Source organism: Anas acuta, chromosome 1 (genome assembly GCF_963932015.1).
Source record: "Anas acuta chromosome 1, bAnaAcu1.1, whole genome shotgun sequence".
NCBI lineage: Eukaryota > Metazoa > Chordata > Aves > Anseriformes > Anatidae > Anas > Anas acuta.
This window is the reverse complement of record NC_088979.1, coordinates 172,569,935-172,594,442: the sequence shown is the minus strand read 5'-3', so window position 1 is coordinate 172,594,442 and position 24,508 is coordinate 172,569,935. Positions and strand designations below refer to the sequence as shown.

General features: G+C 39.7%; 1 protein-coding gene across 1 annotated transcript in view; it reads left to right on the top strand.

The window, feature by feature from the left end:
- The window catches only part of ARID2 (AT-rich interaction domain 2), a 102,717-nt gene that overhangs the window by 74,803 nt on the left and 3,406 nt on the right, over positions 1-24,508 (top strand). The window contains exons 13-20 of the mRNA XM_068669355.1: positions 1,321-1,455; positions 1,945-2,144; positions 2,509-5,348; positions 15,435-15,583; positions 20,659-20,797; positions 20,888-20,973; positions 23,761-23,884; positions 23,970-24,061. Coding sequence (XP_068525456.1) covers positions 1,321-1,455; positions 1,945-2,144; positions 2,509-5,348; positions 15,435-15,583; positions 20,659-20,797; positions 20,888-20,973; positions 23,761-23,884; positions 23,970-24,061 — 3,765 coding nt within the window. The remainder of the gene's footprint in view (positions 1-1,320; positions 1,456-1,944; positions 2,145-2,508; positions 5,349-15,434; positions 15,584-20,658; positions 20,798-20,887; positions 20,974-23,760; positions 23,885-23,969; positions 24,062-24,508) is intronic.

Below are 24,508 nucleotides of genomic sequence, written 5' to 3'. Positions count from 1 at the left end.
CTTCTTGTAAAGCTAAGTGCGAGTGACAGTGAAGCGCTAATCACAGTTCCCGTTGCACCTCTCTAAGTCCTGACCTCCTGTTTGCTGCTTGTACAGTGACAGTGTGTCAGCCTGATGCCACATATCCAGCTGGACAGTCATTTGTCTGATACGCCGGGTCTAATTAGTACCTAGGCTTTCTGTTACACAATGGGGTCTCAATTTTTTGTAATAAAATTATAACTAAACTGCAGGAGAAATCGCAGTATACTTGCACTTTTCTGAATATGAGACAGCCCAGTTTAAAGACTGTAAATCCTTCACTCTTTAAACATTTAGCTCTACGGGGAGTCTGGGACTCTACAAAGGAGAATGCAGTGCAGCTTTCCAAAGGGTTAGCACTGTATAGTAAATACTGACAAGTTTAAATGTATTTTTGTTCCATTTGAGCCTATATTCTGGTATCGGTATTCGAGCGTTGTGTGGAGAGTTGTTACTTTTCTCCATTTACTGTTGGGGGTGAACTGTTCACGTGCTTCTGGACTGGAATAATGGAGCTCAAAGAAATAAAATTAATCAGATAGAAACTGCTGCTTTCTCTCATGGTTTCCTAGTTGGGAATTGGATGGTCTCTGTGTTTGTAAAGATGCCGTAGGAGACACAAATACCTTCCTTCCATGGAAACTGAACATTAGGCAGAACAGGCTGTACAAGGGTTTTGTGATGCCTACTTAGAGTGTGACTGCTGGCATGAGTGTTTGTGTTCATATGCGTGTATGAGAGAGTTCCAGTTCCCTCTCCTGCCTTTCCATCTCTGTCGTAATCATAGCTTGATGTGTTATTCTAGCTCTGTTTTTTTCTTGTATTTTAAATTACAACTGCATTTGCAGATCTAAGATACCGTTTCTGACACAAATGTTGAGTAGATTACTGATAGAGATTCTTGGTGAAGAATTAGCTAGCATTCAGACTCTCTTTTGATAAAGTAGAGTCATAAAGAAGTAAGCGTAGAGCTTTTGGTGGTGAGAAGTCACCAAACAATGTGTTTGTTGTTGTTCCTGTATATACAATAAAAAAGGCATGGGTAGGGACTGTTCAACTTATTATCTATGTAAGTAAAATGTTTATTATAAAACTGTGTGTGTAGCCTAGGAGTCCTATGTGTCAGATCATAAGCAGTGAGAAATAAAAAGTATGAAACACACATTTGACAAGACAGTATTTTGAAATGCCATTTCCCATGTTGTCATAAGATCTCTAAATTCTCAGATACAGACAGAAGTGTTCTAATGGCTGTGCTGTCTCTATGTTTTGCTTCATGGTCTATTTTTTCATCTTCAGGTTGAATGCACATTTTGAGGTGTATCTTGATTGCTCAGTCTCTCGAGCAGAAATGTACTCTGAATACCTCTCTACCTGTAGTAAATTAGCTCGAGGTGGAATCCTGACATCAACTGGATTTTATAAATGTCTGCGGTAAGACAAAAATTTACACAACCATAAAGAAACAATTGTATGTGCTCAGTACTAACATGTAGCTTTCAATTTCTTTGAGGAAAAAAATCTACTGAATTGAGGTTGAAAGCCATGCAGTTTTGGAATTTTAATTGAAACTCATTTGTAGTTTAATTGATTTGATTTCAGTCTATTTCACGATCTTTAGCAGAGTTACTTCTATAGCATTCTAGTTAATTCTATAGCCTTCTTACTTCTTTCCCTGGTAGTTTTGGAGGTATTGTAGCTTTTACTCAGCTCATTCAAAATCGTGGCCAAAGCCAGGTTGGCCTGTTAGTTCTCAGTGATTGAATACTTAAGAGCTCCTGGAGAATTCTGCTGTATTGCAATGATGCAGGCAGTAGCACATTTACTGTGCACATAAGAGTAATGTGTAATATTAAAATGAAAGCATGGTAAGAGGGTTGAAGTACTGTGTTTACTAACATAGATTTATGTTGTGTTTGGCAGAACTGTCTTTCCAAATCATACAGTGAAGAGAGTAGAAGATCCAAATAACAATGGTCAAGCACATATACATGTGGTAGGAGTGAAAAGGAGAGCTATACCACTTCCCATTCAGATGTACTATCAGCAGCAACCAACTTCGTCTACCCCAGTCGTTCGGGTCGATTCAATTCCTGATGTGTCGTCTTCTCCTTCGCCAGCAGGTTTTTTAATTACTTAAATACGAAGTATTTTGCATTGATTCTTAAGTGACAGTAAAAAGAAAAATGTTACTGAAACTATTTTGCAAGTGCTAGAAGTAGGGACAATGTGGTTTTATTCATTGCATTCATTTTATTCAGTAGCGTTCTGAATAGTATTACTGTATGTGTTTGCATGCTATCTAATATTTGGCATGTGACCCATAAGCTTGTCAGCAGACAAACCATTGTTGCTGCATCATTAATTCAGACACAGTATGGCTTTATATAGAATTATAAATTCAGGCCTTGGGGTTTTACAAATTCCTTATGTTCGTGTTTTGAACTAATTTTTGCTTTCAAACTTTCACCTTGTTTATTTCAATAGGAATCCCACATGGGCCACAAAGCGTAGGAAATCATTATCAGAGGACCCCTATTAACCAGTCTTCAACTTTGACAGCAACACAGATGTCTTTTCCAATTCAAGGTGTTCATACTGTGGCACAGACTGTTTCTAGAATTCCACAAAACCCTGTTCATGCACAGCAGCAAAATGCTACAATGACTGTTATACAGAATAAAGGTCCAATACCCTGTGAAGTAGTGAAGGCCACAGTAATACAGAGTTCTGTCCCCCAGTCTGGGGTTCCTGTTACTATTGCTGTAGGAGGAGCACAAGCTTCTAACCAAAATCACAGCAGTACAGGACCACAGCCGTCTGTTGCTGTTGTTGGTTCTCAGACGTTGCTTCACCACCAACCTGTAATTCAACAACAGTCTCCACTGCACGCAGTGGTACCAGGACAGATACCTTCAGGCACTCCTGTTACAGTAATTCAACAAGCTGTACCTCAGGGTCATATATTTGGCAGAGTACAAAACATACCAGCATGCAGTTCAGCAGTTTCACAGGGTCAACAGCTAATCACCACATCATCGCAACCCGGGCAGACGTCATCTCAGCCATCTTCTACTGGTAACCAGCAGCAAGACACAGTCATCATAGCGCCACAGCAGTACGTCACCACCTCTGCTTCTAACATCGTTTCTGCCACCACCGTTCAGAATTTCCAAGTAGCAGCTGGGCAGGTGGTCACAATTGCAGGCGTCCAGAACCCACCCACCTCTAGGGTGGGCTTTCAGAACATCGCACCAAAGCCATCCCAGCAAGGTCCACCCAACGTGCAGCAGCCCATGCAGTCGCAGCAGCAGCCGCAGCCACCACCGTCCCAGCAAAGCGTAGTGATTGTAAGCCAACCAGCTCAGCAAGGTCAAACGTACGCACCAGCCATTCACCAAATAGTGCTTGCTAACCCAGCTTCCATTCCTGCTGGTCAAACTGTCCAGTTGACTGGGCAGCCAAGCATTACTCCATCTTCTTCACCATCCCCAGGCCCGGTCACAAATAATCAAGTCCCCACAGTTATGTCATCTTCGTGTACCACTTCTCAGTCACAAGGACCCCCTCCTACCGTCAGCCAGATGCTTTCTGTAAAGAGGCAGCAGCAGCAGCAACACTCACCAGCATCGTCACAGCAACAGGTACAACAGCCGATACAAATGCAAGTTCAGTCCCAACAAGCTAACGCAGGAGTTGGCCAGCCTAACTCTGGTGAATCCAGTCTGATAAAACAACTGCTTCTTCCGAAAAGAGGCCCCTCCACTCCAGGGGGGAAGCTTATACTCCCAGCTCCGCAGATTCCTCCACCTAACAATGCAAGAGCTCCAAGCCCTCAGGTGGTCTATCAGATGGCCAATAACCAAGCACCGGGTTACGGAGTTCAAGGACAGTCCTCAGCTCAGCAGCTGCTAGTTGGACAACAAAATGTTCAGCTGGTCCAGGGTGCAATCCCGCCCCAAGGGGCAGTGCAAACAGTACCCATTTCTAATTTACAGATATTGCCAGGTCAGTTGATCTCGAACAGCCCAGCAACGATTTTCCAAGGGACTACTGGCAACCAGGTTACGATAACAGTTGTGCCAAATACGAGTTTTGCTACTGCAACTGTGAGTCAGGGAAACGCAACTCAAATCATCGCTCCAGCAGGCATTGCAGTGAGTGGAACGCAGACAGGAGTTGGGCTCCAGGTGCAAACGCTTCCAGCTACTCAAGCACCTTCAGCTGGACAATCACCGTGTACTGCTGCTCCCCCGTTCAAAGGTGATAAAATAATTTGCCAAAAGGAGGAAGAAGCAAAGGAAGCAACAGGTTTACACATTCACGAACGTAAAATTGAAGTTATGGAGAATCCTTCCTGCCGAAGAGGAGCTGCAAACACCAGCAATGGGGATGCAAAAGAAAATGAAATGCAGGTGGGAAGTCTTTTAAATGGGAGAAAGTATAGTGACTCCAGTCTACCTCCTTCTAACTCAGGGAAAACTCAGAATGAGGCCAATCAGTGCTCACAAGTCAGTAATGGGCCGTCATTAGAAATGGGTGAGAACGGAGCTCCTGGAAAGCAGAACTTTGAACAAATGGACACGCAGGAAATTAAAAGTGATTTGAAGAAGCCCCTAGTTAATGGAATCTGTGATTTTGATAAAGGAGATGGTTCTCATTTGAGCAAAAACATTCCAAATCACAAAACTTCCAATCATGTAGGAAATGGTGAGATATCTTCAGTGGAACAACAAGGGAATTTGGATGCCACGCAGCAAGATACTGCCAAAGGTGATCAAGGGGAGAGAATTTCTAATGGGCCTGTATTAACTTTGAGTAGTTCACCTGTTGTAAGCGGTACACAGGAGGCTGCAAAACTGTTAACCCAGCAACTTAGTGGTACCAACACTGATTTACCTAATGGACCTCTAGCTTCAAGTTTGAATTCAGATGTGCCTCAGCAACGCCCAAGTGTAGTTGTCTCACCACAATCTACAGCCTCTGTTATACAGGGGCATCAAATCATAGCAGTTCCACACTCAGGACCTAGAGTGTCCCAGTCTACCCTGTCATCCGAAGTTCGGTCTACTAATGGCACAGCAGAATGCAAAACTGTAAAGAGGCCAGCAGAGGATAATGACAGGGAAACTGTTCCAGGAATTCCAAATAAAGTAGGAGTTAGAATTGTTACAATCAGTGACCCCAACAATGCTGGTTGCAGTGCCACTATGGTTGCTGTGCCAGCTGGAGCGGATCCAAGCACTGTAGCGAAAGTAGCAATAGAAAGTGCTGTTCAACAAAAGCAGCAGCATCCAACCACGTATATACAAAGCATGGTCACACAGGTATGTTGCAGCGTACTTTTTACGTTTATTCCAACTCTGTGAAATAATATGTCTCAAAATGTAAACTCTGTATCTGTTGCACAGTATTTAAAATATTCAGAAAACGATGGTTTGCGTTCTTGCACAGACTGAAGTCCTAATAGCTTGCATACTTTGTTGATGTCATTGACAGTAGTGGTATGTCAAATAGCCTGTAGCTTCAAAACATGCAGTAAGGAAAGAACTTCTGTTTATTGATTTCTTCCTTAAAGGATTTACTGTTCTGAAAACAAAAATGAGTTGTTGTACAGTCTTGTATGAATGTCAGTATTGTTCTGCATCTTATTCTTGGTCCTTACTGCTTATGGGGGAGCAAAGATGTGTTTTGCAAGGTGGTTAACCACTGCAGCTGCATCTGGCCTGCTGAAACAAGCGCTTAAACTTGTGTTTAAAGGTGATCTTGAAAGGCTGGCTTCAGAAGTTCATTATGGTCAGGAGAAAGTATTGTTTCGCAAATGTGTCAGAATATACGTTTGTTTATTACAAAATACTTCTAATGTTCATTTTATTGATGCAAGTATTCTTTGGCTTTTTTATTCTGTTTGAAAAACTTTGGCGAGGGCCATTTTTGACTGTAACTTTAGAAAAAAAAAAAAACACAAACACATTTTAAAGTAGTTTCTTCCTAAGACTGTACTAAAAATGTGCTATGTCCATCATTTTCATGAATATTACTGCAAGTAATCAAGTTTGAGATTATTCCAGTCTCAAGATTTTGTTTTGGCTTTGTATGTGGACATAAAGTCCCTATCCAAAAAACCCTTCCTAACCTGAATAAGAGCAAAAAGAATGGAATATGAGGTGTGACAGTCACCGGATTCTGCCAGACTGCAGAGAGAGGAAATTCTGAGTGTATGTTCATGCTTTTTGACCTTGAGGCACAACCCTTTTTTCATTTATTTTCCTTTTCTGTTCAGTTGGTTTGGGTTTGTTGTTTTTGAAGACATAGGGAGTATAGGCCTTCTAGACTGAAACAGAGCTGGAGCTTAAACTCAACAAGTGCTGGCTGGTGCTACTTCTTTTCTTTGTCAAGCTAGGTTTCTATGGAAAGAAAACTCTTTTAAGGTTCTGTCACCTAATTGTCAGAAATCAGGACTAACAGTTAACAGTTTTTTGTTCCTTTTTTCTTTTAAATGTATTACGCAGAGCTCTGTTTTTAAAACATCTTTAAAACCTGAATGTTTACATGTGCATTTATCAGAGAGAGACCTGTATTTTTATGATGCATTATTTAGCTTTGTTCTTGCTAGAAATGATTAGACCAAAAGGAAAGTGTCTGTCGGTAGCACTGGGAGAATACACCAGATAAATGGCAGATTTTCTGCAGCGTGGACGTATTAGCTATGCCTTGTTTTTTTACAGTGAATGTCTTTAGCTATTACACAGTTTGAATTTCTGTAATAGCTTCGCTAAGGGTTTATCTGGAATAGCAAATGGTACGGCTCTGTCTCTGGAATGGAATAGCTGTTACCTGTGGTTATGTATTCCCTGGACATGCGGCTGTCAAGAATTTGCAGCTGGGTCTCAAATGGCTACTGAGATATTCAACTTCCCAGTCTTCTCCCAAAGGAGAGGAGGAGGGTAGTACAGCTAATGATTTCCTTTGTACGAGATTACCTGTTCTGTTATGAAAACGGAGCAAAAAAAATGAAGTGAGTATTTTCCGTGCTAAAAGTTTCTTAAAGGATAGGGAAGATGCCCTGTACTTTTTTTCCCGTACACTGTCATTAATACTTTCTCCGTGTTTACATCTTTTCCATTACCCATACAAATAGATGTGCTGCCAGCTTGGTCTGCAATTCAGTGCAAATCTGCAGATCCAAATCTTAGCTTAATGTCTGTTTCCATGGAATTTAGCCTATTCTGTCTGGAGGATGCTCTGTCTTGCTTTCTGTCTTGCTTCAAAATGATGAAAAAACGCTTCCTTTAAAATGTGTGTGTTGGCCTAGAAGCGCTACCTGGCTAGCTCTTTTTTTTCCAAAGGTGTCTGGCTGCTGCAAACAGCCATTGTTTTGCTGGAAAAGCAGATGCTAAAGTATTTCCAATATTGAGTCTGCTTTTAGGAGTAGGTTTGAGACACCCAGAAATAGTATGTAGCCTAATTCTCGCTAACTCAGTGTGGGTTTTACTAGTGACTGTTGGGTTTAGGTACTGTAAATTCATACCAAATTATTTTTTCCCTCCCGTTTTGAGAGCCTTCCTCATATGATAAGCAGCTTGCTTGTCTCTGACTTGTTGAAAGGCAGCAGCTAAGGGACACTTGTTTCACTCGAACATCTGCATTGCTTTATCCTCTCTAGAGCACCTAGCCTATACTTTGTCTCTTGCAGAAGAAATAGGGGAAGATGCTTCTCTCTGCAAACAGCGTGAAGTTTAGTATAAATGCAACCCATGGAAGAAAAATGGTGAGGGACAGGAAATAAAGGGATATTAGCTACAGCAAAATTACATAGCTGCTGAGGCTGTTATTATGTGATTTCCTGCTTGTCTGTCATCCTAAAATTTTATTTTAAACCAGAGTATGTATTTCAGAGAAGTGAGAAAGGAATAGAGGAAGAAAATCTGTAATAAAATTTGACCACAGCAGGAAGGCTGGAAAAGGAGATGCAGAGGACAGAAGAGGGAGGAGGAGAGCGTTGCTTATGCAGCTGTAGCAGGATAAGTTGTCATGAACTGCAGAGGGGAGAAAGGGAAGATGCTTGAACCAAAGATAAGGAAAGATAAATAAAGCAGAGGAGGGGGAACAGCAAAGAGAAGGCAAGAAAAAAAGTGAAATAATTCTTCATGGAATGTAAAAGTTCAGGTTGGTTTCATGATGTGAAGGGTACTATGAAATGGGCTGCTACTGTATGCCTGAGGGGGGAAAATGGCCTGCAACAATTACAAACTTCATGTTTATGAGACAGCCCGTGTGGTGCTCTCTGCATGCAGCTAGACAAATACAGGTGTCTTCTGGGTACAGTCTGTGATGGTTCAGTGTTAAATGCATGGCAGCAGGACTGGCTGAAAAATAACTACATATATACTGACTTCTTTTGTATTTTCCTACAAAAATTGAGCCATGGGTTATGTCAGGAAAGGAATGTATGATGCACAGTGTTGGATTTTTTTTTCTCTTATCTCCATCAGTATTTGGTAAGCCCTTGAAATGTGGCCTTGTGAGGAGACAGAGTTGGCACTTTACTTTCTTAGTTTTCTTTTCTTTTATTTCTCTGTTTTTGGTTCCTGGATTATGGCATTGTGCTGGTGTGGTGGATGAAAAGGAAAAAGAAATGAGTAATTACCTACCTGTGTACTTTTTCTTTTCCATTTTTTCCTTACTCCTCTTCTAACTTCTCCGAAGCATCTGTTGAACATAACCACGTTGGTTTACCCCAATGGGTTTGTGTTTTGAAGAAGCGCTCTGATATTATGCCAGGTTTCTACGAGTGAGCGAATCAGATGTGAATTGCCTGATCTGGCTTTTTAAGTAATCACTTCCCTGCTCATCACTGTCATCCCCTCGTAAACAAAGCATCCCTGTTTCTCTCCTGGCCGCCCACTTGAAACGTGCTTGTGTGGAAATTTAGGTGGCAAAAACCACGTAAGCGTTGCCTTAACTATTTGCTCCTGCTCTCAGTTGATTGGGAAGCTGAGAATTACCATGCAGCAGAAAGCAGGTGTGTAGCCCCAGGAGGTGTAATTCATTCCTAGTCACAGAGCAAATGAGTTTCTCAGCTGGAAGTACCGAAATACAGAATCTCTGCGCTGTTACTGCTCTTTGCTTGTGAGGCACACTGTTGCAAGCAGACTTAAACCTTAGCAGTTGAGCAACAAGAAAAGAACATTTGCTTTAGTGCCTTCCCAGCCACCTGACCCCTACCTTGTACTCAAGTCCTGCTATGTTCATCTTCAGCTTGTGTTGCCTTTTAATATATTCCATTTTCCTGAGGAGGCTAAACAGGAACATTTCAGTAATATTTAACTGTAAATTTCACGATATGTAATAATTAACCATTTAATGTTGATGTAAACTTATTTACGTAAGGGTTTGCACATACAGGTGATGGGTGAAGAAAAGCTGAGTGCTTTGAAGCTGCACAGAGCTCTGCATGTCAGCAGGGCCCCGTGACACTGGCACGCAGTGTGTGCTCCTGCTGGAGGTGCAGTAGGCCTTCAAATAGGGCAGACATCATGCTAAAATAGTTATCCGTGAATCCATAAAGAGAATGGCAGTGTTGGCTCTGTGAAATGGAGGTGCAGGCTGTTTCTGGCCCCAGACCGTGGGGTTTTGTTGCTCCTAGCAGACATGGAGCTCTTGTGCCCAAATGGAGGAGCTCTTGTTTGTGAAATACCTTAGGGTGTTTTGTAAACAATTCATTCTGGTTAGTAGAAACCTCTGAGCTTTCAGTTTTCACAGATATACAGGACTTCCTTTTTTTTTGGCCAATATCTCGATCTAAAGCCACTCAGTCTAGAGATAAAATCTCCTTCTCTGAATAGGCTCAAGTGCCTGATCTGCAAGTGGACTGTGCAGGTGTTAAGAGCTTGCATTTGTGTAGTAGAGTTCAGTGCAAACCATACTGCAGCGACAACGTCGTAGCCTCACAGAATGGCTTGGGCTGGAAGGGACCTCAAAGCCCACCCAGCTCCAACCCCCTGCCATGGCAGGGACACCTCCCACCAGCCCAGGGTGCCCAAAGCCCCATCCAGCCTGGCCCTGGGCACCTCCAGGGATGGGGCACCCACAGCTTCTGGGCAGCCTGTGCCAGAGCCTCGCCACCCTCACAGTAAAGAATTTATTCTGAATGTCTAATAGAAACCCACCCTTGTTCAGCTTAAATCCATTACTCTTTGTCCTATCCCTACACTCCATGACAAGACCCCCAGCTTTCCTGTAGTCCCCCTTTAGGTACTGGGAGGCTACAATGAGGTCTCCCCAGAGCCTTCTCTTCTCCAGGCTGAACAACCCCAACTCCCTCAGTCTGTCTTAATAGGAGAGGTGCTCCAGCCCTCTGGTCATCCTTGTGGCCCTCCTCTGGACTCAGTCTAACAGCTCCATGTCCTTCTTGTGTTGGGAGCCCCAGAGCTGAACACAGCACCCCAAGTGGGGTCTCACAAGAGCAGAAGAGAGGGGAGAATCACCTCCCTCGCCCTGCTAGCCACAGTGCTGGTGATGCAGCCCAGGTACTGTTCAGCCATTTCAATGCAGAAAGATGTGTGAGAGAGCAGAATATTAAGAGGATCTTTTGTATTGTTTTAAAGTTTATCTATAATAGCAATGTGTAGGGTAGGTAGTAAAATATATACTAAAAAAAATCGTAGTTTGAAGTGTTGCAATACAATACAGTACTCAGCTGTAAGCAAAATTTTAACAGCCAGTCTTAAATGTAGACTCTAAAAATAATGTTTTCTTTCTTTTTTTTTTTTTTTTTTTAACTTTGCTTAAATTGTAATTCTTTAAAGACTGCTGTCAAAAGATTTTCTTCAAAATGAACTGGGGGAGTGACCAAACAGCTGTCTCTCAAGTCAGCATCAGTGACATAATTCAAGGAATGTGCTTGGAGAATAATGTAGCCAGCATTGTTAATCTTGGCTACCCATCATGTTTATCTCCCCTGCAATATATTCTTGTTTCCATTGGCCCAGGGAGCAAGATGGGAAACCATTCTTTAAAGCATCCTCCTCTGTGTTTAATCACCTGTGCCAGGTTCTTGATGAGGCCAGTACCTCGTTCCTGGCCTTTGTGTGGTCAATTCAGAAGTGATGCTGTTATCCTGAAGAAATGACTGTAGTAAAAGGCAGCTGGCAAAGTAAAGGTAAAATTAAGATTAATTAAAGTTAAGGTAACTGCGGAAAAAAAAAATCTCAATATTTTTTTCTTCACTTTTTAATTTCTACTTCAAAGAATTCTTCGTGTCTGTAGTCCCAGCTCTCTATCATACAGGAATCGCAGTAGCTGGACAAAGAAAGAAGCTGCTTTCTGGGCAGGGCCTGTGCCTGAGCCAGAACCTGCCGTGCTGGGAGGTGCACTGCAGGGACCCTGATGGTTCTCACGAGGGCAGCTCCAGTTCAGCTAGGCTTGCTAGCTGTGCTTCAACATTTGCCTTCTGCTCTGAATCAAAGCACGCTTCTGGTAACAGGGACATGGTGCTAGGAGGCCCTGTCTGGCTCCAGCCACGTCAAGTCAAGCTGAACGTGGGACAGCGTCCGTTTGTGAGAGCAGAACTGGCCTGTAAAGCAGAGAGCTGCCTTTACCCAGCACTGAACCTGGGCTCAGGCATGTCACGGCTGATGCCGTGTTTGAGATGTCCTTCATCAGCAGTGCAGGTGAAGAGCCCACGGGTGATGAAACAGTGACCACAGTTGTTTTTTTTCTGCTATCTTTAGTATATGGTCAGTATATTCTTCTGAGAAAAACCATTGAAGGCCAGCAGTCTGCACAGCTCAGTTTTACTCAGTGGACCGTGAGGTTACAAACCCCCTAACTTTCAGCATTCAAACTTCAGCTTTTGCATCTGTACACCTGTTCTGCAAGCTGAGAGATGTGCCTTGAGTTGAGATCTTGCTGCAAAGACCCAGGTAATCAACAACAGGGAATGCAGCAACGCTCCCATGAAGTGTATGAAGAACATGCTGTCTTAGGGGTTGCTCGCAAAGGGCAATAAAAGAAGGAATCAGTTTGTCAGAGAATGGTATTTCTGTGCCTCTCTAAAAAGCTGCTTCAGGTTCTTTGTGCGGTGTCTTAGCTGCTTTAACACAGTGTGTGGTGTTGTAGGGCTCCCAGACCATGGCAAACACAGTTACCAGGTCAGTTTGCATGGAACTAATGGTAATTTGGGGCAAACTTCATGGAGTGGCTTAGATCGTTTGAGTTGGGAGCTCCCTAAACATGGATTCGTTCCTTATATATGTGTGCATGTAATACAAATATTGCGTATTTAGCTGCTCTGCTTTAGTTAGGATTTAGTTTCTCAAAAAGTTGTGGACTTATATCTTGTATAAGGACCCCCAAGTCCTTAAAACGGCATTCAGTGGTCTGTGAAAGTGGTTTCATGACCTGGCTATGCGTTTCAAACGAGAGCTAGGATGCTGATGCTAGAGGTACCGTGCAGTCCTGGGGTCCAGTGAGGTTTGATTTGCAGAAGTGCTAAGTGGTGTCAGCTGCTAATTGTGATCGTGGAGAGAGCTCGCCTGGGTATAGAAAGAGGCTGTAAAACTGTCAGGTGTGCTGGAGTACTGGGCAGTGGGTTTTGTGAGGAACCTGGAATTATTTCATGTTGTTGCTAGTGGAGGGAATCCTGTGAAATACCTGATGACACGAGGAAACTTCTTTCTATGGTACTTCCCTGAGAAATAATTTATTAGAGGGGGTGAAATGCTATACTTAGTTCATTAACACAGAGAACTAAGTTTGCATAGTCATTATGTATCGGTACTGTAAAGAAGGTATCACATAGCAAGTATTTCTAGGTGCGTGCTGGAATAAAGGAGTTCACACCCGAGGTCAGTGATTTCCAGCGTATCGTGCATTCTTTAAATCAACACATGAAAATAAAGCAGGGGAAAAAAAATAAAAATATGAGTATTTCAGGTCTCCAGAATGAAGAAAGGAAAGCTTTACGATGTTCAAACACAGAATTTTTGTTTCTAAAATAAGACCTAGGAAAACAAATGCGACTTCCCTTCCTCTGTTGATGTATAGAATATTATCAGCCCAAATGATGGACAGGCAACACATTGGATTTAGAAGCTCATGGGTGTTGTAACCAGCTAATGCTACAAGTTGGAACAAAGTTACCCCACTCCAAAGTGCAACAGTAATAAGAGAACACTAAACAACAATTATCTTATATGTTTCTTTTCAGTCTACCAGCTTTGTATTTTTTTTTCCTCATAGAAGACTAGGGCAGGAAGGAATTGGAGGGAGGGAATTGATTTTAACTTTTTGTCCTGAAAATTGTTTCCCTTTCCGAATTCTTTCATTTGCAGCGTTTAACATTTTGTATTAAATATCTCAGCTCTCCTTATTTAAAATAATACCATCTCATTAAAAAATTGTTTAAGACCTTAGAATACCACTAGGAGAGCTTGCCAGGAAAACCCTTGAGAAAATTCATAATTCTGGATTAATTGCAGGGTTTGCGTAGAATGGAGTAAATAATACACGAACCACGCATTGAGTGATGTGAATTAAATGAAATCCTGAATTAATTCAGTAATCTCACTCTCTTCAGCACATTAAATGAGCCACAAGTTCTGTGGGGATAAAAAGTTGCACAAAGACCATCGTTATGTATTGACAGGAGGATGCTAAGTGAAGACTGCAAAACGAGCTGTGCTGCTGACTCTCGAAGATTTGACTTTCAGCTTCACTTTAAAAACGCCTCGTTAAAGGGAGGTGGATCCTAAAAGGGGGTGTGCCCGTGTGTACCTGTGTTAAAAAAGACATTGTGAAAATTCATTTCCCAATCTGTTAAAGGGCTTAGAGATCTTTGAGTGAAAATAATTGCAGAGTCCAAAACAATTTGTATTTATGACTAATGGGCTCAAGTCTCTTCTTGCAGCTTTTCTCATACACCAGCAACAGGCATCCTGTAATAGTCGTGCTGTGCTCTGGAGTTTCGCTGAGTTTTTGCCTCTTGTTTGTCAGGATTTGTGCTTAGACGTGGGGGTATTTTGGTTTTGATAAGACTTTTTCTGCTGTCCTTTTGGCTATGTTATTATAGCTAATAATGTGTTGTAAGGAGGGACTGTACCTTGGGAGAGTTTTGGAGAGCAGCAGCAAGAAAACTTAGGAGCAGTTTCCTACGACATGTCAGAAGTTGCACTTAGCTGTTTCTTTGCAGTTAAAATCTGCAGCTGTTCAGTAACAGAGCTGTAATGATGTCAATGCGGTGTTGGGTGCACCACTTGAAAGTGGATTTAAAAGTGGTTTTATTTGAGCTCTTGAACAGCGATGCATTCCTTTTCTGTCAGAAGGGAATAAAACAACTTCTTCGCTAGACAGTATTCAAAAGCTTAATATTTTTACTGTCCTCCTTCTTATAAGTGCCTGGCCAGCCAGAGACTTCTAGGAAAAAGGAAGAAGAGAATCAGTATTCTAAAGTAAACAGTGTTCCAAAGTGGGGCAATCAGCATTCGGTATTTTTATTACTCAGAGGGGAGGGGGAAGGGAAAAAAAACACACAAAAACACACATTGAGTTTGAACTTTGTAGTTGACTTAAGATATTTTTTATTTAATGTTAGAATAAGATCCTCATAAAGTTGTGAGAAAGCCAGGGGAACATCTTTTTGAGCTGTTTGTATTTCACTGCATGCAAGTAGCACAGCATGTTTAGATGTTCTGGTGTGTTACATAAAGGGACGTGCAGATTTACAAGAGCTTAATTATATCATTTGCAAAGTTTTGAGGGGAAAAAAAAAGTCATGGTTTGAGCCAACTGGTCTTTTATAGTGGTTTTGGTTTTTTTTCAGCATTGTTGAGTTTACCTTTTGTTACGTACTGTGTAACACAGACTGATGTGTACTAATGAGATGCTTCAAGAATTCCACAGCTGCAGCGTGTGAAACCATTTCATCAAAGAGCAGTTTTAGATTATCAGTGCTCATCTTACTTTTTAGCAACATTTTCTACTACATTAAATGGGAAAGCGAAGTAATCCCTATGTTGATGATACTACAACCCCTTGTGTTTGCAGTTTTTCTTTAAGAACAAATAAAGCGTTTGCAAAATAAAGAGAACCTTCCTTCCACTGGTGCCCTTGAGAAATACCTTTGCATTCATAATTCTGTATTTGAATGTGGGCATAAGATGTAGCAGTCTGAATGCTAGAAACTTCTGCATAAATAATAACAATAAAGTAAAAGCTGTAAAAAGTGTAAAAGTTGTATCTATCCCTCTTTATTATGTCTGTTAATGCTTATTTGGAGATTAAGCTGTTAAAATCTGAAAAATTGTTGGTTGATTGAAACATAGAACAAAAGATCTTTGAGCAAACAGTAAACTGTATGTCGTGTCTTGTTATATGCCCTGTTTAAAACTGTGTTTTAACCCTTTCTGCAGAGCACACCTGCGACGTCAATACCAACAGTGCAAGTACAAGGCCAGCAGATCAATTTGCAGCCACCTTCATACACTGCAGCAAGTCAGCATGCAGAGCAAATGAAGAAACCTGGACAGAACTTCATGTGTCTGTGGCAATCTTGTAAAAAGTAAATGACTCTTTTATTTAACTAAGTTCTACTAATAATTAGCTGATGCTTGTAAAGTTATATGACAAGTTCTATCCATTTTGTTTCCTTAAGGTACCTTATACGTGGTTAATAGGGAAAAGAACAAGTGAAAAATGTTGAGGGGATGGAAGAGCGCAAGTCATTTAGCTGCTTTCAATTATACTTCAGAACATAAAGCATATTTGGTGGCTTTCTTTTAATATATTGGTTCTTCAGTTATAAATAATATACTTCCATGTAGTTGAGCAAGAAGAAATAATCCTAGCTCTGATGCTTGTTCTCTGTGTTGCAAATAGAAAAATAGTGACTGTACTCCAGTTACAAATAATATCTAGACGTTATTTTATGTATCCATCCTTTAATATATTTCCTGTGTTTCCAGTTTTGCAAGAGCAGGGTGTTGCAATTCTTTGTCCTGGTCAAAGTCTTGTTTAGGTTATGACTAATTTTAGTTGTTATGGTGCCATTTGTGCACCACGGGACTCCTTGTCCCACAAGGAAGTAAAAAGGCACTTAGCCGTAAGATTGGACAGCAATGATTGGACTTGTTGGATTTGCTGTTTTTGTCCATTAAAAAGATATTTTTATTTAGAAAAAAAAGAGGGGTGAGCTAACAGAGTTTTGGATACTGATTTTTAAAATAACATTGGTTTGTGAGCGTGAGAAGTTCTCAGTGAAGGATACAGACTTCTGAAACAAAGGCAGTTGTCAAATAGCCACTTTGAAAACAGTGACAGAAATTAGGTAAATTTAGAATGGGCAAGAAAAAGGATGAGACACTTTGTAGTTGTAGGACAAGACGAAGGGAGCATAAAGATGAGCTGATTTGACAGAAAGCTGGTGTGTAGACATTCAGAAAGTAGGAATGGAACTATGGAAAAATTAGAACTGTTGGAACTAATGGTGAAAATGAGGCATTTGAACAAAACTTAGAGGAGGAATACTGAAGGACAGTTAATTTGTAGACCCATTAAGTTGTAGGTTCTGTTTCTTTCATTCCTTACAAACAATTAAAAGACCATTAAGTCAATGCCAAGATATATGTATTTTACGTAAGATTCTGGCTGGTAGTATAGATACTACTGTGGCTTTTTAAAATCCTTGCCTTAATTTCACCTTAAAAGTGATTTTTGTGTCTTTGGTAGGTGACACTTCTCTATGTAAGAAATGTATGTAAGCCTATAGAATAAATACAGCTGTAGATCCATACTCACTAGCTTCACAATCGATGCATAAATACCTTTGTTGTTAGAAGAGTGGATATACTGGGATAGAATTGAAAATCTGGGAGTATTTCCTAACAGAATCCTTGGCAGTTTATACCATCTTGAAGAGTTTGATGAATTACAGTTTTGAAGCATAAGCTAGTCACCAACTTTCTTCTATGTCTTCAGTCGTGTAGGATGAGTTGTGTACAATTGAAGCGGCATCTAGCCGTGGAACAAGCTGATGTCATGTGAACTAAGATGTACATACATGCAGACAAATCTTGGGGCAGGAGGAGGAACAATACAATTATCAATCTTTTTCCAAGTCTGTTTTAAGGTATTATTCTGGTAATTTTTCCTGAAACTGGAGTCGAGAGCTACAGGGTCAATATTTTACAAGTTGATCTCTGCCTTTTATTTCAAAGATACTGTATTTTTGCTTTAGTTTCTCCTGTAGTTACTATACTGGTTTTTGTTCATAGTTGTCCCGTTACTTTTAAAGCCGTCAGAGATTTTGTATTGTTAAAATACAGTCCTTGTGGTACACATCTTTTTCTTACACTGATTTTTAAATATTTATTTCAGCCCCAGCCTAAAAAGAGTTTTGACAAATCTTACACTCAGCATTGTTAGTGGTGAAGAAAGAATCAAAATGTTAAGTTAGCAGCTTAATCATATGCGTATTGCTTATGCATATTCTTTCAACAGCTTGATAAAAATCAGCAGCATCGAATCTCCTGTAGGCTTCCTGTTTCTAATTGCCATAAAAATCTGGAACTGCCACCCATTATTGAGAGTTACACTGAAAACAGCTACAATCTTTGCTGCTCCTATTGTTGTTTAAGCAGGAAATAAGTTTCTTTTGAGTGAGTTATTAGCCTGCGTGTTACTTTTGCATCCAGTACTTGGATTCATGTTTGCCTAGCCCTTAGGTATTAAGCAGGCAGGTTTATCATTGTGATACCACTGTGATTAAACAGTGCTTCTTTTGTGGTATTCATGGTTTGCCAGGAAGATAGGACAGTGGATCAATTTGACGGTCATTTACCCTTGTGTTCTGTGAGCGTGTCTGTTAGTTTTATTCTCACAATATAGTAGCATTAAGTGTTCCTTCCAGTCTGCATTGCAGGAGGCAGTGAAGGCCCTCAGAAACATTTTATTGACAGTCACAATAAATGTTGATAAGCAGGATTCCAAAGGTGTGGTTGTTTTTGCTGGCTTCTCTTGCTTTGTTTTTGAATTTAATTTGGAAGCGTTATACCAAGAGGTTGGTACCTCACCCTACAGAGTTTGATGTATATGACCTGTACGTTACACAGTCCTCATTACTCGTAGTATCTGAAGACCACAACGAGATCAGGCCCAGCTATATGCAAATACTCGTAACGATCAGCCTCTCCCAGATGAGTTCTGGTTCAGTATCTGAAGTGGAGGTAAAGCTCTGAAAGCTGTCAGCATGCTGCTTTGCATTATGGTTGGTACAGAAAGTAGGTGTTTTCCTTTGAAGTTCAGCTGTCTGCAAGTGCTGCTAATTGTAAGCAGGTTAATTTAAAAGCTGTTACTTTGTTTCACAAGTAGGCAGGAGATGTCTGCTCTTAAATTGCTTTATATTTAAAAAATAAATTGGAATTGCTATCGAATCTCCACTGCCTGTCAGATCAGCTATTAGGTCTGTGCAGCAGCTGAACAGAATGATGGAGAAATTAAGTGTGAAACGAAGAGTTTAGGCTCAACTGACCATATTCTCAGTACTTAAGGTTTTTTATTACTATAGCAAAATGTTGATTTAAGGCTCATGAATAAATAGATATTTCTTTTCTGAATAAATTTTAAATTTTGCAAACTAGTATTATAGGGTCTGACTATGCTGCCTAAGTTATTGAATAGAATTTTGTACTGCCAAAAGTAGTTTTTCCTCACAAAGTTGTAGTAAATCTGAATCTTTTTAGATCACTGCTTGAAGTATAGCACTGAATGCATTATAGAGTGAACAAACAAACAGTGTTGAAACGGTGAGGCTTTAAGAAAAATAAAGCTGTGTTGAATAAAGTGTTTCAAACTACATTTGGGGTTTCATGTATGCCAGGAAATTTGTTTCATCCATGCCAGGGATTATTCATAAAGTGCTAGACTTAAGTTTATGTACTGACTTTCTCCTTTATTGTGGGAAGATGTCTCTTTTCTCTGAAAGATCAGCTTTTGCTGTTGAGCGAATGTAGATGTAAAACACTGTATATTCATTGTATTTTCTGTTTGGACCAACAGCACGAGGCAGGTATTTCTTCCCAGCTTCCATTCAGTAACAGCTGGGATGGAAGAGATGGATTTTCTTATTTTTATTTTTTAAGAAAGCAATATTTATTGCTATGTGGAAGGTAACTGCTGAATTACAGGCGGTTATTGCAGTAGGATTCAGTTTATAACAAAGGTTTGTCTTTGCATGAAATGAGCCCTTTGACACTGCAAATACGTTTTGTGTTAATTGAAACCGAAATGCTAGCATGTGAATTGGAGTGGCTGAGGTGGGGGCGTTTCCTCTTCAGTAAGACTGCTGCGGTGGTGGCCTCCATCCAGCAAAGGTGTGAAGGCTGCGGGTGGTAACGACTCCCCAAAAGGCAGCAGCTGCGTTACCAGGCCTATTCTGTCAAGCCTTAAGCACATGGTCATGAACTGGGTTACTTGAAATCAAACAAATTGTAAGTGGCAAAGTACTTCTTTTCTTTTGGCCATTTTTTTTGTTTCTTGAAATAGGAGATGTAATTTGTGATGCTTGAGTTATATTTTAAAATATATCTAGGCTAAAAAGAAAAATCTTAGTCATCCCCAGTTTTCATTTTGTATGTTTTGAAATACACTGAGTCTACATTACCATCTAATAGACAACAAAAGATGTGTTATTTTAACACACGTGACAATTTGAAAATGCAGATCTAGGAACTGTTGAGGTGGCATTCAAAATGAGCTGTAATTTTTCTATCATGCTGACATGGAAGAAAACCCTTATAGGCAAAACAGGCTTTCACCAAATAGAACATCAAAAAAAAACCATTATGTACACATTATATACACTCCTGAGTATTACAGGGCCAGGCTTAGTACAACTTCATCTCTTATGTTGATGCAGAAGCACTTTGTTTGCTGAAGTATCTAATGCCGTATGCTTTGGGGCTGTGGGGATGCAAAGCGCTTTGTTTGACATTTTGGGAAGTCATTTAAAAATAGAGGTTTAAGTGAATATGTTGAAAGGGGTCATATAAGTTGACATCTTCCAACTTCTGTGTGTATCAGGAAATGTCATCTATTCATTTCCTTGATATTTAAAATTCAGGTGCTAAAAAGCACTAATTTTACACTGATCCCTTATTCTCCACCAGTTTTGTCAAGCATGAAGTATTGAGAGTAAATAGGATGAATTGTCTGTATCCCATTTCTCCAAATTAAAGTTCGTATAAGGTCCGAGTATGACTGCCAGTAAAGAAGGAAAACAGAAAAAAATAATACATGAAATCCACATTTTTAGCACTTGTAGTTTTGTACCTTGTTTTATTGTATTGCAAAGAAGTTACCTGTTGCAGTTAAGATGCATTTTTTGAGTAAAATTAAAAAAAAAAAAAAAAAAGATATTTCAATTAGATTCAGCAAACCATATTGCTATTTATTGGTAGCTCACTGATTATATATATACATGCTTTTTCCATTTAGACGTTTAGATCTTCTCATTTATCATTTCATGTTTTCTTTCAGAAAAATAAAAATGTGTAGCCAGTATGGGTTATATTTGTGATAGTTGCCTTTTATCGTTAACTGAAAAAAACCTTTAAATTTTCCTTTCTCGTCTTTTTGTAGGTGGTTTCAAACACCATCACAGGTCTTCTATCATGCAGCAACTGAACATGGAGGAAAAGATGTCTACCCAGGGCAGTGCTTATGGGAGGGATGTGAACCTTTCCAGCGGCAGAGGTTTTCCTTCATTACCCATTTACAGGTGCAGATTTTCTTTCGCATACTACTTCAGAAAACAGTAAGGATTTCATGGGAAAATTTCACACACTGTCTTCCTTTTTTCCCCAAACAGGATAAGCATTGTTCCAGAGATGCTTTGCTTGCAGGACTAAAGCAAGATGAACTTGGACAAGCAGGAAATCAGAAGCCTCCCAATAAGTAAGAGACCTGAGCCTCCTTAGCAATAGAGAAAATAAGAATATTAGAAATCATTGGAAGAATTTGTGTGTTTATAACTTGGTTTATCAGGTGAAACTGATAAAAGTCCATAACAGTAATCAAATTTGAAGTCCACTGCATTAAGAGAAGATAGGCAAAAGAGGGAAAAGATTTTGATGTGGGAGACATGGTCACAGTTACCATTAAAAGAGCAGGTAGTCCCTTAAGGTATGTTTGTCAGCACTCAGTAGTGAACATTGTTCATAATGTACTCTACTGATTTTTCACAACTGGGCAGCATTTTATTGTAACAGAAAGGTGGTTGTAATGCAAATGGAAAGTAATTTGCTGTGTACAGTTGTGTTCTTTCATTCAGCTGAGTTGTCTTACAACTTGCTGTGTTCCTTCCAGTTTTATGTTCAAAATTTGGGCTAATTTGATTCAGGTACTCTTACAATAAACATCATTTTAAACAAGTTAATCAAGATAAATACCATGACCTCTAGGTCTTCTTATTTTGTGCTGCTACCTGGATTCAGGTTTGGCTCTCCTTTTTCCCAGAGTTTTTTCAGCCATCTGGAATAAATACTACAGAGTGTGATACGTTTCTGTAGTGTTTTGGGGATGGTTATGTTACTGTTGGAGTTATTCAGGGCTCACTTACTTGTATAAGTGTATTAAGACCAGGGCTTTGTGAGTAACTAACTGGACTTTCTTTGTTGCAAGCCAAAGTTGTGATTACTTGGTAATCACAGGCAGACCGTGATGTAGATAGTTAAATTGCTACTGAGCTGCTGGAGGCAGCAGAGAGAGAAAACAGAGTATGAAAGCTGAGAAATTTAGTTTGTTCGTATATAAAAAAAAAAAAATAAAAATCCCCAAACTTCTCAGCACAGACTTATGGTTGCATTATAGTGCCTTGTTTCATTACACTAAGCAGCATTCAGACCTCTGAAAACCACAAAGTGAAGAATGATGGTAATATAGTCTTAAATGCATGGTAAGTGGGAAGCATAGGGCTGATGATACAATCTACTAGTATGATGTGGTTTTAACTCTGCCATTTCAGAAAAGTTTCATCATATAACACATCCAATAGCTCTGTTCCTGCAGGGTTCTTTAGGATTGGCACAGATAGGTGTATTAGGAGAAAAAAAAAAAAAGGCTTTCATACATGCCCTCTTGTAAGGCAGAATTCCCTAATTAGGTCAGCGTAGGTGGTTGTGTGAGCTATCAAAAATGTTCTTCATGTAGCATGGGAATGGGGAAACTTTAATCATAAAGTGAATGATTTGATATTAATTTCTGATATTAAATTGATAACATAATTAAGAACTTTTAGAACTCCAGACGTTCTTGAGATGCATATGTGCATGGAGACACAAGTCGGTCTACTTGAGGTCTGAGTAACTCTTTATAGACCCTTTTTTCCAAAATCAAAAGAGAAGGCAATCCATATTCATTGCAATTGCCCCTTTTCAGTATTTCTAGAATCAAGGCAAAAGTACTTCAACTTTCTAGATCCTATTATGATAGCTGTTGAAGAGAGACATTTGGAACAGCCTCGGTTCCTTGTTCTTCACAATATAAGAAAAACAACAATGTTCCAGGAATTAAAAAGGAAGATCAATAATTACTGTGCTGCAGTCTTCTATAAGCATATGTCATTTCCCAACAGTTCCTTAATTCAGCCCCTGCCCTTCTCTTTTTTCCTTTGTAAAGACTTTCACTTCTCTTTGCTGGAAGGTGCCTCAGTATCCTAATATTCTTACAGGTTGGCTTTAATTAAAAAAAAAGAAAAAGACAAACACATTTACATTTGATTTATACTACCTTTGCAAGCTCTACCTTGTTTTTAGTATGTTGATATGTTCTACCCAGGGTACTACTTGGGGTTCTGGTACCCTAGTTCTACTAGGGTACTAGAATATTTCTAAGTTTATGGAAGTGATATGTCACCACTGATACTGCAGTCATCCCTTGATGATATTATGACACTTAAAGACTTACTTATTAAGTTGCATACTTACGCATTCTAAACTCCAGTTGTATGGCTTATTTCAATGTTTCACGTGGAAGAATTTTGACTTCAGTGTTCATACTGAAAATTGAGGATTTGCTTTCACTGTCTTTATTTGTACCAGCTTTATAAAATACCCTGAGTAAGTTCTTAATCTGTTTGAAAGCTGCAGTAACTGGTTTTACAGATGTTCGGTATGATTTAACAATTTAGTGTTTTATGTCTTAGATCATAACTTGGATCATGTTGCCTTACATTGCTTACTAAGCACAGCTAATACGTGTTTTATATTGTCTCAGTGTTTAATGGTCCTAGCTGTGTCAAGTTTTAAACAGCTATATTTTTAGGACAGTCCTGCCCCAATCTCAGATGATGTTTGTATAGCCATTATCACTGTTCCTGTTATATTCTATGTAATAAAACATTCCTTTAAGTAGGTACACTTCAGGAAAGTAGCTCTGTCATTAGTACAATATGTTATTACTTTCCATCACAGATGTCATTGGTGATGAGCAGTACTTCTTCAAGAATGGTCAGGTTTTTTTTCCCCACACAAAATAAAGCGTATGACTCTTCTGATGGCTTTGCAGTAAGGTTTCTCGCTGTGGAAAGAAAAGACAAATTGCGTATCAGCACCAAAAATTAATGGATCTTTCTGTCTCTGTTCAAATAGATTAAAAAAAAAAAGTTGTAATAATATGTTTTCAGAATTGTTAGTTTATCAGAAAGTGGTGTAAAGTTTATTAATTCTTTCTTTGCTAATGTAGGCCGCCAGCTGTAGGGGGTACTCCTGCTGCTCCCAGAGCACAGAAGGCCATTGTGAATCATCCAAGTGCTGCCCTAATGGCGTTGAGGAGGGGATCAAGAAACCTCGTCTTCAGAGATTTCACAGTAAGTATTGGTTGACTCAAGTATTAGATATTAATTATTACCTACTACTATGGATCTTTAACATTTTTTTTCTTTCCTTTTATAGGATGAAAAAGAGGGACCAATAACTAAACACATCCGATTAACAGCTGCCTTAATATTAAAAAATATTGGTAAATATTCAGAATGTGGTCGCAGGTAAGCATCATACAATTCTTCTAATACTAGTGGGCAGTGTTGCTTTTGTTCTGTTAGGAACCAAACAATAGGTAGTATTTACTTAACCTTTAAAAAAAGAACACCACTATGTGTATTGACAGTACAGTTTCTTTATTAGTTCCTCAGTGCTTAGTTCCCCATGCAACTGCTCGGCATCATCTTATCTAAGATAGTATTTGTGATCCAGACTTTGGAAATTTGGTAAATTTGACAAGTTAAATTTTTGGAGATGAGATAATTCTTTGCAGTGGGTCTGTCCCTTTTTCTCCCAAAGGCAGTACTGCATGGCTCTGAAAATTAATTCTTCTGTAAGGAACTTCCCATTGACCGTACGCTTTTATCTCAACTTGAGAAAGGGGTGAATGATCTTAGGTGACGTTTTTATTGTGTTGTGGAGTGACACGCAGTTGCATTCCGTGTTCGGTG